A 14240-nucleotide genomic window follows, 5' to 3' on the forward strand; every position below is an offset into this window, starting at 1 on the left:
TTCAAGAAGTTGTATAGTTGATTTAATAACCCCAAACTTATCATGGAATTGAAGTCCTAATTTTTTTTTAATAAATTTTAACCAGTATTTTCACATGGCAAAAATACATGGGAATGCAACAGTCATCAAATAATTAAAATGAGTATCACTCAGAGAAGTTTGTGACTAGTATTAGCTGGAATACAGAATAATTTCCAGTGACAAGTTTCAGAGAACACCTGGATTAAAAGATGTCATGAGTGAAATTTATGACAGGAAGAAAAGATATACTGATAACATGGCAAAGATAAATGATGACTGGTAGACAGCCAGAGTGCTTCATTGGGTATCCTTGCCCAAATATTCTCTGCCAATACTTTGGGTGTACAGAACAGTAATAAGAGTTTTACAGCTGTACAGGCCAGAATGGGTTGCAGTACTCTCTTCATGGTGGGAACATGTCATCAATTTGAGTTTTTGTGTATTTTTAATATGTTGTAGATAATTTGCCTAGAATAACAACAAATTTGTGTAGTACTTTTATTCTTTACTCTTTTTTTTTTTTTTTTTTTTTTTTTAGCATAACTACAGATTTCTAATAATAGGCAGTGAGCCATATGTGCTTTGCAATCTTGGATTTTTTGGAAAGTGTATCCCATATTTCTCTAGTGCATTTATTATTTTTTCTTCATTTTACATAGATGCTTTTAATCAAAATGGATATTAAGGAAAAGTTTTATTGTGCTTTTTAGATGTTTTAGTAGAAATGAATATTCTTTTGTTGAAGACTTCTGTGCTTATTGATATAACTGAGTCATTTTTATTATTTTGTTGATAATGTGATAAATTGGATTTATTGTTTTCTTAGAATTAAATCATCCTTGAATTATTGGTATAAATCCAACTAGTTGTAGTGAATGTATTATTTTTTGCCATTGCTTTTTTGCTAATATTTTTTGCATTAGAATTTATTAGTATTAGTGATTTATAGTTTTTCCCTGTTGCTTTTTATCTTCCTGGCTTGGATGCCAGGAGCAAATTTGTTCCAAAAAAGGATTTGGCAAGGTACTTCACTTCTTTATTTTTGAAAGTAGTTTTTGTGACATAGGAAATATTTGATTGTTAAATTTGTGACAAAATACCTTTGTAAATCTTTCTGGATTGCCATGGTCCGGTCTAGCTCCTATGAAGGGCTCAGAATAAATCCTTGTCAGGATAAGCAAAAGTCCTTGCCCCATGTTGTGGACACCAATATGTAACGTGCTGTTGTCTCCAGAAGCTGCCGATCACTCTCTGGGAGGAGATCTGCTGTGTCAACTCAAATCTCTCGGGCAGATTCTTCTTCCTGTAGAGAGCCAACTCAACTCTGGCCTAGAGCAGAGAGACCCTATCTATGGAGTGCTGCCCTCTTTTATCCTCCCAGAGAATGGGCGTGGGATAACTCAAGGGCTTCTGGGAAAAATTACTTCAACCAATGAACTTGCTCCTCCTAAGCATGCAAGCTCCTCCCCAGTGAAGGCCTTAACTAGAGAATTGTCAAGTACCGACTTAGCACTTAGTAAGAACCTAATATCTCATTATCTCATTAGTACTTAGTAAGAACCTAACACTGGATCATAAAAATTTTCTTTGGAGTTCATTTATTTTTTCATTTGATTTCACTTTCCAAGATTGTTATTTCAATTATTTATTTTTATTTTATGTTAATCTGACTATTTTTAGAATTATCATTTTACTTGTCATCAGAGATTCTTGCCAAAAAAATGTGATTTCTGATAATTTTATTTATTTCTTCATAAGAATTCTGCTTTCTCATTTTATGTTGTGATGGATTTGATTTTCCTCCTTGAAAAAACCAAGCAGTTTACTAGATTCATTGATTCATATTTTGAGTGCTTTATCACTTCATTAGTGTTTGCTTTAAATTTGTTTATCCCTTTTAATATTCATATTTTCTAATTTTGTATTTACTCTGCATTTGTTAATTTATTTCTAGCCCTTAAAATTTCATGCTCAATTAATTGGTCCTCTCTGTGTCTCTTAGAGAGTCTCTCTCTGTCATTCATTCATATAAGTGTTCAAAGATATAAATTTTCCGATACAGATTGCTTTAGATCTAATTTGTTAATTTTTGTATATTGAGTAACTTATGGTTTTCTTTTATATTAATATTCATTTTAATAATACAATGGATAATTTTTATTAGCTATCTGTAACCTATTAATTATCTGCTGTAAAGACTTAAAAATCTGTCTTTTGCTTATATTTTACTTAATTACAATTTTTATTCAATTCTAGTGTTTATTGTCTTACATTTTGCAAATAATGCCTTTAGTATTTCTGTTTCTTGAATCTATTTACTTGTTCTTTATGCTGTAGCAATTGGTCAATTTTTATAGAGGGGTATCTGAAAATGATAAATAGCAATATGATTTAATATTCCTACTTAGTAATTTCCATAGTTTTTTCTAATAATTTGTTTAAATTTTTATTTTGGTTTATATAGGTGTGTATATATGTACATATATACACACATATTATATTTCTATATATATTTGAAATTTCTTTAAATCTGAACAAAGTATATTGAATTTAACTATAATTATTGTTTTATTGTATAGCACTTTTGGCAGTTCAGTTAAGCATGACTCTTAGAGTTCTAAACTTTTAAGTCAGAAAAGGTCAACTACTTGCCTCCTGAGATGCTTGGGAGGTTTGAGACAGTGGGGACTCAGATTTTTCTAGCTTCTCTTTAAAATAACTTCTCTCCAAAATAACTATTGCAATGTTTATAGAACCTTTCTCTCAGAATTTGTGTGTATCTTTCATGAGACCAAGTAGATAAAAGCATTTTGAAAAGGTTGAAATGCTACATGAATGCTAGTAGTTTCTTTACTTGTTATGTAATATGCATTTCATATTGATATTGTTTCATTATCTAGAATATAATGTAGTTTCCTTATTTGTGTTTCTTTATAATATCTATTTTTTATTGGTTTTGTCTGTTCAACTCTGCTCTGGTTCATTAATCTCTCTTTTGTGAATTCCTCTTATCCATCTTTTATTATGGGACCATTTTATTCTTTTACATCAGCATACTATGATTTGTATAGCCATTCTCTAGTCTATGGGCATTGAATGTGTTCTTGGTTCTTTGCTACAAAAATTGCTGCTGTGAATATTTTCTTTCTGGTTATTTTAAATCTCTTGGAAGTATATACTTAGTAATTTTTAATGTGAAAAGGGACTTCATATGATGATTATAAATTAGGTGATGATTATGTTCCAAGGAGACTACATTAAAAAAATGGTTTTTGAGGACAGTAATATATTTGAGATTTAGTAGTTTCAAAATGTAGTTCAAACTGATTGTGAAATCACATCACTGGCTATAGTAACAGAATTGCAAGCAATATTTTTGTTCCTTTTAATCTTACCCTCCTACTCCAAGTGTTCATTTTTTTCTGTGTTAACTTAGTTGTTTTGTCAAAGAATGACTCAGAATAAGAATTTTTGTTCAAATGCAATATAATAATGTGTTCTGATAAGGCTTGCATCTCCTTGGGAATAACAAGTTGAGGCTTATTTTCATAACTGGAAAAATGGGGGGAAATATTAATATGTGTGTGTTTTTCCTTGAATATTTCCTTTTAGGTTCATCTATCCTATCCATCCATCCTTCCGGATCATTGCCTTGGCAGAGCCTCCTGTCATAGGAAGCAGCTCACAGCAGTGGCTGGGACCAGAATTCTTAACTTTGTTCTTTTTCCATCATATGAAACCCCTGATTAGAAGTGAAGAAATGGAAGTGATTAAAAAGATGGTAAGAGTTTGTCAAATTTGAGCCTATAATAATCTTTTTGTTATAACTTCTTCCCCTTATTTATAATTAAGTTGCTACATAAATCTTTGGGTATTTACAAGTTAACATCTATTAATTTAGTTAATCTACATTAACTAAATGTTAATTATATATGGGCCTATGAGATCTTCTGCCTATTTTACAGATACTAAGTGACCTATATTTTTAACAGTAATAGACTAATCCTGAGTTTGGTGGTTTAGATATGACTTCTTCCTGCTAATAGATGATTAAAATGATGAATTTGTAGTTGGTTACCAGTCAAAATTATTTCCCTTTTTTATTTTCTCTTTCATATATCTCAGGTTTCAAATATACCTCAGGATGCAGTGGAGAAATTATTATCTTTTACACACAAACTTCGGGAGACACAAGACCCAACAGTGAGTTTAATTTTTCATACTGTGCTGCATTGCTGACACAGTATTCTCCTTTTTTTCCTTAAAAATCTGTTTTTCTTTTATATATTTTTAACCATTGTTATATCTTGTGTCACTTTGTCCTATGTAAATTTAATTTAATATATCCAAGTTAATTTCTCATGGGTGAGAGCTTTGGACTGTGGCTAACTGAAATTTCTTATTATTTCCACCCTAATTCCCACTCCTCATTGCCTTAAGATTTAGAAGTTATCTATAAAACTAGCAGGTTTTTGTGCTGAAGCATCTCATTCAAAGTCACTGTTTTAGTCAGGTGAAGTTAATAAAAAGATAATGAAATAAAATCCTGTGGCATTTCAACAAGAGGAATCCTGGTTCTAAAACCAGGAGTTCTTAATCAGGGGTCAGTGAATTTGTTTTTGTAAATATTTTGATGATGATTGTATTTCAACATAATTGGTTTCTTTTGTAATCCTATGAATTTTATTTTATGCATTCAAAGATAGGGTTTTGAGAATAGGTCCACAGATTTCTCCAGGTTGCCTGTGGAGTCCATGACCCCCCAAAATTATGAATTACTGTTATGAAAAAATATAGTCCTTCATTTTGGATTTTTCTAAGGCTTAAACTCTTATGAAATGTCATCATTTACCTAGATTAGTTCCACAAGAAGAGATTTTAGAAATATGATTTTTAAAAAGCTGGAAAAAAGTTTTCTGATGTTTATCTATTCTATTTAAGAAATAGTTATTGCTTTATAATTTCTTTGTAATGGCATCATGATGTAGTAGATAGAGGACTGGAGCTAAAAGTCAGAAAAACCCAGGTTCAAGTTCTACTGTGGCCATTTCCTGATTGGCTGATTCTGGAGAATTCACTAAAACTTTCAGTGACCCTGGGCAATTCTCTAAGACTAAATGACAAGGGATGCTAGATGGTACAGTAGGTAGAGCACTGTCCCAGAAGTCAGGAGGACCTGAGTTCAAATCCCAGCTCAGACCCTTAACACTTTATGTGTGATCCTGGGCAAGTCACTTAACTCCAATTGCCTCAATCAAAAAATAAATAAATAGTTAGCTTCAATTGCCAGCACCCCCCCCCCAAAAAAAAATTTAAAAGGCTAAATGACAATTTATACTGAAGGAAGTTCCTCATGAATATCTTCCTTACTGGTTAAATAAAAGATTCTTTTAATAGAATAAATACATGTAACATGAACATATCCCAATAATAAAATTAAAACCACTGATCTTTTGAAATTCGCTGAATGAAGAAGTGTGTTATCTTTATTGTATTTTAGAATTAGATATCATTGTTACATCTTACCTTATATCGAGGTTTTCTATGATTTGGCAGCATTTTACCTTTAAACCATACCTCTTCCTACTTCCCTCCAATGCTCTTGCTAAATAAAAATGCTCACTGTCTTCCACATGTGTCCATCTTTACTCAAATTGTTTCCTGTGTCTGAAATGTTCTGTTTTCTGAACATTCTTACCTATTAAATAGCTGATTTTCTACCATGAAGAGAGAAAGTATTATATAATGGAGCATTTGGACTTACAGGACTTCATTTTATTTTTATTTTATTTTATTTTTCCAGGGACAATCCAATTTTTAAAATTATTTTTATAATTATAACATTTTTTGACAGTACATATGTATAGGTAATTTTTTACAACATTTTCCCTTGTACTCCCTTCTGTTCCGAATTTTTCCCCGCCTTCCCTCCACCCCCTCCCCTACATGGCAGACATTCCCGTACATATTAAATATGTTACAGTATATCCTAGGTACAATATATATGTGCAGAACCGAATTTTGTTGTTGTTGTTGTTGCAAAGGAAGAATTGGATTTGGAAGGTTAAAAATAACCTGGGGAGAAAAAAATAATGCTAACAGTTTACACTCATTTCCCAGTGTTCCTTCTCTGGGTTTAGCTGATTCTGTCCATCATTGATCAATTGGAATTGGATTACGTCCTCTCTATGTTGAAGATATCCACTTCCATCAGAATATATACTCATATAGTATTGTTGTTGAAGTGTATAATGATCTCTTGGTTCTGCTCATTTCACTCAGTATCAGTTGATGTAAGTCCCTCCAAGCCTCTATGTATTCATCCTATTGATCATTTCTTACAGAAAAATAATATTCCATAACATTCATATACCATAATTTACCCAATCATTATCCAATTGATGGGCATCCATTCATTTTCCAGTTTCTAGCCACTACAAAAAGGGCTGCCACAAACATTTTGGCACATATAGGTCCCTTTCCCTTCTTTAGTATTTCCTTGGGATATAAGCCAAGTAGTAGCACTGATGGCTCAAAGGGAATGTACAGTTTGATAACTTTTTGGGCATAGTTCTAAATTGCTCTCCAGAATGGTTGGATTCTTTCACAGCTCCACCAACAATGCATCAGTGTCCCAGTTTTCCCTCATCCCCTCCAACATTCATCATTATTTGTTCCTGTCACCTTAGCCAATCTGACAGGTGTATAGTGGTATCTCAGAGTTTTCTAATCAATAGTGATTTGGAACATTCTTTCATGAGTGGAAATAGTTTCAATTTCATCATCTGAAAATTATCTGTTCATATCCTTTGACCATTTATCAATTGAAGAATGACTTGATTTCTTATAAATTAGAGTCAATTCTCTGTATATTTTGGAGACGAGGCCTTTATCAGAACCTTTAACTGTAAAAATATTTTCCCAATTTATTTCCCTTCTAATTTTGTTTGCATTAGTTTTGTTTGTACAAAAGCTTCTTAATTTGATGTAATCAAAATTTTCTATTTTGTGATCAATAATGATCTCTAGTTCTCCTTTGGTCACAAATTCCTTCCTCCTCCACAAGTCTGAGAGGTAAACTCTCCTATGTTCCTCCAATTTATTTATGATTTCATTCTTTATGCCTAAATCATGGACCCATTTTGATCTTATGTTAGTATGTGGTGTTAAGTGTGGGTCCATGCCTAATTTCTGCCATACTAATTTCCAGTTTTCCCAGCAGTTTTTGTCAAATAATGAATTCTTATCCCAAAAGTTGGGATCTTTGGGTTTGTCAAACACTAGATTGCTAATTTTATTCAATATCTTGCCCTGTGAACCTAACCTATTCCACTGATCAACTAGTCTATTTCTTAGCCAATACCAAGTGGTTTTGGTGACTGCTGCTTTATAATATAGTTCTAGATCAGGTACAGCTAGGCCACCTTCATTTGATTTTTTTTTTTTCATTACTTCCCTTGAAATTCTCGATCTTTTGTTCTTCCATATGAATTTTGTTGTTATTTTTTCTAGGTCATTAAAATAGTTTCTTGGGAGTCTGATTGGTATAGCACTAAATAAGTAGATAGGTTTAGGGAGTATTGTCATCTTGATTATATTCGCTCAGCCTATCCAAGTGCACTTAATGCTCTTTCCAATTATTTAAATCTGACTTTATTTTTGTGGTGTTTTGTAATTTTGCTCATATAATTCCTGACTTTCCCTTGGTAGATATATTCCCAAATATTTTATACTATCCACAGTTATTTTGAATGGAATTTCTCTTTATATCTCTTGCTGTTGGATTGTGTTGGTAATGTATAAAAATGCTGAGGATTAATGTGGATTTATTTTGAATCCTGCAACTTTGCTACAGTTCTGAATTATTTCTAATAGCTTTTTAGCAGAGTCTTTGGGGTTCTCTAAGTATACCATCATGTCATCTGCAAATAGTGATAGTTTGATTTCCTCATTACCTACTCTAATTCCTTGAATCTCTTTCTTGGCTCTTATTGCCGAGGCTAGCATTTCTAATACAATATTGGATAGTAATGGTGATAGTGGGCAACCTTGTTTCACTCCTGATCTTAGTGGGAAATGTTCCAGTTTATCGCCATTACATATGATGTTTACTGACGGTTTTAAATATATGCTCCTTATTATTTTAAGGAATAGTCCATTTATTCCTATATTCTCAAGTGTTTTTAGTAGGAATGGATATTATATTTTATCAAATGCTTTTTCTGCATCTATTGAGATGATCATATGGTTTTTGTTAATTTGGTTATTGATATGGTCGATTATGCTAATAGTTTTCCTAATATTGAAACAGTCCTGCATTCCTAGTATAAATTCCATAGTATATTATCCTAGGGATGATTTTCTGTATCTTTTTGCTAATATTTTAGCATCAATATTCATTAGGGAGATGGGTCTATAATTTTCTTTCTGTTTTCGGGCTACCTGGTTTAGGTATCAGTACCATGTCTGTGTCATAAAAGGAATTTGGCAGGACTCCTTCAATCCCTATTTTTTCAAATAGTTTATATAGCATTGGAGTTAGTTGTTCTTTAAATGTCTGATAGAATTCACATGTAAATCCATCTGGCCCTGGAGGTTTTTTCTTAGGGAGTTGGTTAATAGCTTGTTCTATTTCTTTTGCTGAAATGGGACTATTTAGACTATTTACTTCTTCCTCTGTTAATCTGGGCAACCTATATTTTTGAAATTATTCTTCCATTTCATTTAAGTTATTGAATTTATTGGCATAAAGTTGGGCAAAGTAACTCCTAACTATTGTTCTAATTTCCTCTTCATTAATGGTGAGTTCTCCCTTTTTATTTTTAAGACTATCAATTTGCTTTTCCTCTTTACTTTTTTAAATCATATTTACTAAGGGTTTGTCTATTTTGTTGTTTTTTTCATAGAACCAACTCTTAGTTTTATTAATTAATTCAATAGTTTTTTTACTTTCAATTTTATTAATCTCACCTTTTATTTTTAAAATTTCAACTTTTGTGTTTGTCTGGGGGGTTTTTAATTTGTTCCTTTTCTAGCATTTTTAGTTGTAAGCCCAATTCGTTGATCTCCTCTTTCTGTATTTTATGCAAGTAGGCCTGTAGAGATATAAAACTTCCCCTTATTACTGCTTTGGCTGTATCCCACACATTTTGGTATGATGTCTCATTATTGTCATTTTCTTGGGTGAAGTTATTAATTATGTCTATGATTTGCTGTTTCACCCAATCATTCTTTAGTATGAGATTATTTAGTTTCCAATTATTTTTTGGTCTGTTTTCCCCTGGCTTTTTATTGAGTGTAATTTTCATTGCATTGTGGTCTGAAAAGGATACATTTACTATTTCTGCCTTACTGCATTTGATTTTGAGGTTTTTATGTCCTAGTATATGATCAATTTTTGTATAGGTTCCATGAACTGCTGAGAAGAAAGTGTCCTTTCTGTCTCCATTTAGCTTTCGCCAAAGATCTATCATATCAAACTTTTCTAGTATTCTATTTACCTCTTTGACTTCTTTCTTATTTATTTTGTGGTTTGATTTATCTAATTCTGAGAGTGCAAGGTTGAGATCTCCTACTATTAGAGTTTTGCTATCTATTTCTTCTTGCAGTTCTCTTAATTTCTCTTTTAAGAATTTAGATGCTGCACCACTTGGTGCATACATGTTTAATATTGATACTGCTTCATTATCTATGCTACCCTTTAGCAAGATATAGTGCCCTTCCTTATCTCTTTTAATTAGATCAATTTTTGTTTTTGCTTGATCAGAGATGAGGATGGCAACCCCTACTTTTTTGGCTTCACCTGAAGCATAGTAGATTGTGCTCTACCCTTTTACTTTTATTCTGAATGTATCACCCTGTTTCAGGTGTGCTTCCTGTAAACAACATATAGTAGGATTCTGGCTTTTAATCCAGTCTGCTAACTGCTTTCTCTTTATGGGGGAGTTTACCCCATTTACATTTATAGTTAGAATGACTAATTCTGTATTGCTTGCCATCCTGTTAACCCCTGCTTATGCTTTTCTCCTTTCCTTCCCTCTTACCCCCCCCTCCCCAGTATTAAACTTGTGAGTACCACTTGCTTTTCACAGCCCTCCCTTTTTAGTACCCTCCCCCACTTTAAAGTTCCTCCCCCTATTTTACCCTTTTCCCTCACAATTCTGTATTCCCTTGTATTCCCTTCCCCTTAGCTTACTCCTTCCCACCCACTTTTCAATGAAGTGGAAGAAGTTTCATCATAAATCGAATATGTCTATTGATACACACTATGTACATCTCCCTCCTTTCTTTCTCTCAGATATAATAGGTTACCTTTGCCTCTTCATGAGATGTAGTACCACCACTTTATCCTTTTTTATGATATAATTTCCTTTCCACCTCTGGTTTCTAGGACAAATTATACATGTGTTCTTTACATATCTTTATGGCAGAAGTATAGTTCTCAAGATTTCTTTTTACCTTTTTAGAAATAGCTTGAGTTCTGTATTTGAAGATCAAATATTTTGTGTAGATCTGGTTTTTTCATCGAGAATAGATGGAATTTATTTATTTCATTGAATGTCCATCTTCTTCCCTGGAAAAGGATGATCATTTTTGCTGGGTAAGTTATTCTTGGCTGCATACCAAGTTCCTTAGCCTTTCGGCATATCATGTTCCAGGCCCTCTGTTCTTTTAATGTGGATGCTGCTGGATCCTGGGTTATCCTTATTGTGGCTCCTCCATATCTGAATTGCTTTTTTCTAGCAGCTTCCAGTATTTTTTCCTTTGTCTGATGGTTCTTGAACTTGGCCACTATATATTTTTTTTTTAATTTAAATTTTATTTTATAATTATAACATTTTTTGACAGTACATATGCATGGGTAATTTTTTACAACATTATCCCTTGCACTTACTTCTATTCAGATTTTTTCCCTTCCTCCCCCAACCCCCTCCCCCAGATGGCAAGCAGTCTTATATATGTTAAATATATTACAGTATATTCTAGATACAATATATGTGTGTAGAACCGAATTTTTTGTTGCACAGGAAGAATTGGATTCAAAAGGTAAAAATAACAGTTTACATTCATTTCCCAGTGTTCCTTTTCTGGATGTAGCTGGTTCTGTCCATCATTAATCAATTGGAATTGGATTAGCTCTTCTCTATGTTGAAGAAATCCACTTCCATCAGCATACATCCTCGTACAGTATCATTGTTGAAGTGTATAACGATCTTCTGGTTCTGCTCGTTTCACTCAGCATCAGTTGATGTAAGTCTCTCCAAGCCTCTCTGTATTTCTCCTGTTGGTCATTTCTTATAGAACAATAATATTCCATAACATTCATATACCATAGTTTACCCCACCATTCTCCAATTGATGGACATCCATTCATCTTCCAGCTTCTAGCTACTATGAAAAGGGCTGCCACAAACATTTTGGCACATACAGGTCTCTTTCCCTTCTTTAGTAGTTCCTTGGGGTAAAGGCCAGTAGTAGTATGGCTGGGTCAAAGGGTATGCACATTTTGATAACTTTTTGGGCATAATTCCAGATTGCTCTCCAGAATGGTTGGATTCTTTCACAACTCCACCAACAATGCATCAGTGTCCCAGTTTTCCCACAGCCCCTCCAACATTCATCGTTATTTGTTCCTGTCATCTTAGCCAATCTGACAGGTGTGTAATGATACCTCAGAGTTGTCTTAATTTGCATTTCTCTGATCAATAGTGATTTGGAACACTCTTTCATATGAGTGGAAATAGTTTTAATTTCATCATCTGAAAATTGTCTGTTCATATCCTTTGACCATTTATCAATTGGAGAATGGCTTGATTTCTTATAAATTAAAGTCAATTCTCTGTATATTTTGGAGATGAGGCCTTTATCAGAACCTTTAACTGTAAAAATGTTTTGCCAATTTGTTACTTCCCTTCTAATCTTGTTTGCATTAGTTTTGTTTGTGCAGAAACTTTTTAATTTGGTGTAATCAAAATGTTCTATTTTGTGATCAATAATGGTCTCTAGTTCTCCCTTGGACACAAACTCCTTCCTCCTCCAGAAGTCTGAGAGGTAAACCATCCCATGTTCCTCCAATTTATTTATGATTTCGTTCTTTATGCCTAAATCTTGGACCCATTTTGATCTAATCTTAGTATGTGGTGTTAAATGTGGGTCCATGCCTAGTTTCTGCCATACTAATTTCCAGTTTTCTCAGCAGTTTTTGTCAAATAATGAATTCTTATCCCAAAAGTTGGGATCTTTGGGTTTGTCAAACACTAGATTGCTATTTTTATTCACTATCTTGCCCTGTGAACCTAACCTATTCCACTGATCCACTAGTCTATTTCTTAGCCAATACCAAATGGTTTTGATGACTGTTGCTTTATAATATAGTTCTAGATCAGGTATAGCTAGACCACCTAAATTTAATTTTTTTTTTCATTACTTCCCTTGAAATTCTCGACCTTTTATTCTTCCATATGAATTTTGTTGTTATTTTTTCTAGGTCATTAAAATAGTTTCTTGGGAGTCTGATTGGTATAGCACTAAATAAATAGATTAGTTTGGGGAGTATTGTTATCTTTATTATATTCGCTCGGCCTATCCAAGAGCACTGAATGTCTTTCCAATTATTTAAATCTGACTTTATTTTTGTGGCAAGTGTTTTGTAATTTTGCTCATATAATTCCTGACTCTCCTTTGGTAGATATATTCCCAAATATTTTATACTATCGACTGTTATTTTGAATGGAATTTCTCTTTGTATCTCTTGCTGTTGGATTGTGTTGGTAATGTATAAAAATCCTGAAGATTTATGTGTATTTATTTTGTATCCTGCGACTTTGCTAAAATTCTGAATTATTTCTAATAGCTTTTTAGCAGAGTCTTTGGGGTTCTCTAAGTATACCATCATGTCATCTGCAAAAAGTGACAATTTGATTTCTTCATTTCCTACTCTAATTCCTTGGATCTCTTTCTCGGCTCTTATTGCCAAGGCTAGAGTTTCTAGTACTATATTGAATAGTAATGGTGATAGTGGGCAACCTTGTTTCACTCCTGATCTTACAGGGAAAGGTTCTAGTTTATCACGATTACATATGATGTTTACTGAAGGTTTTAAATATATGCTCCTTATTATTTTAAGGAATAGTCCATTTATTCCTATACTCTCAAGCGTTTTTAGTAGGAATGGATGTGGGATTTTATCAAATGCCTTTTCTGTATCTATTGAGATGATCATATGGTTTTTATTAATTTGATTATTAATATGGTCAATTATACTAATAGTTTTCCTAATATTAAACCAGCCCTGCATTCCTGGTATAAATCCCACTTGGTCATAGTGTATTATCCTGGGGATGATTTTCTGAAGTCTGTTTGCTAATATCTTATTTAAGATTTTAGCATCAATATTCATTAAGGAAATTGGTCTATAGTTTTCTTTCTCAATTTTCGATCTACCTGGTTTAGGTATCAGTACCATGTCTGTGTCATAGAAGGAATTTCGTAGGACTCCTTCAATCCCTATTTTTTCAAATTGTTTACATAGCATTGGAGTTAGTTATTCTTTAAATGTTTGGTAGAATTCACCTGTAAATCCATCTGATCCTGGGGACTTTTTCTTAGGAAGTTGGTTAATAGCTTGGTCTATTTCTTTTTCTGAGATGGGACTATTTAGACTACTTACTTCTTCCTCTGTTAATTTGGGCAAGCTATATTTTTGAAATTATTCTTCCATTTCATTTAAGTTATCGAATTTATCGGCATAAAGTTGAGCAAAGTAGCTCCTAACTATTGTTCTAATTTCCTCTTCATTAGTGGTGAGTTCACCCTTTTCATTTTCAAGGCTATCAATTTGCTTTTTCTCTTTCCTTTTTTTAATCAGGTTTACTAAGTGTTTGTCTATTTTGTTGGTTTTTTCATAAAACCAACTCTTAGTTTTATTAATTAATTCAATAGTTTTTTACTTTCAATTTTATTAATCTCACCTTTTATTTTTTAAATTTCAACTTTTGTGTTTGTCTGGGGGGGGTTTAATTTGTTCCTTTTCTAGCAATTTTAGTTGTAAGCCCAGTTCGTTGGCCCTCTTTTTCTCTATTTTATGCAAGTAGGCCTGTAGAGATATAAAACTTCCCCTTATTACTGCTTTGGCTGTGTCCCACACATTTTGGTATGATGTCTCATTATTGTCATTTTCTTGGGTGAAGTTATTAATTATGTCTATGATTTGCTGTTTT

General features: G+C 32.8%; 1 protein-coding gene across 1 annotated transcript in view; it reads left to right on the top strand.

The window, feature by feature from the left end:
- VWA8 (von Willebrand factor A domain containing 8) overlaps positions 1 to 14240 on the top strand; it is a 413374-nt gene that overhangs the window by 130185 nt on the left and 268949 nt on the right. The window contains exons 15-16 of the mRNA XM_074299190.1: positions 3634 to 3802; positions 4147 to 4224. Of these exons, the coding sequence (XP_074155291.1) occupies positions 3634 to 3802; positions 4147 to 4224 (247 nt within the window). The remainder of the gene's footprint in view (positions 1 to 3633; positions 3803 to 4146; positions 4225 to 14240) is intronic.

The sequence above is a fragment of the Sminthopsis crassicaudata genome, chromosome 3 (genome assembly GCF_048593235.1).
Source record: "Sminthopsis crassicaudata isolate SCR6 chromosome 3, ASM4859323v1, whole genome shotgun sequence".
Classification (NCBI taxonomy): domain Eukaryota; kingdom Metazoa; phylum Chordata; class Mammalia; order Dasyuromorphia; family Dasyuridae; genus Sminthopsis; species Sminthopsis crassicaudata.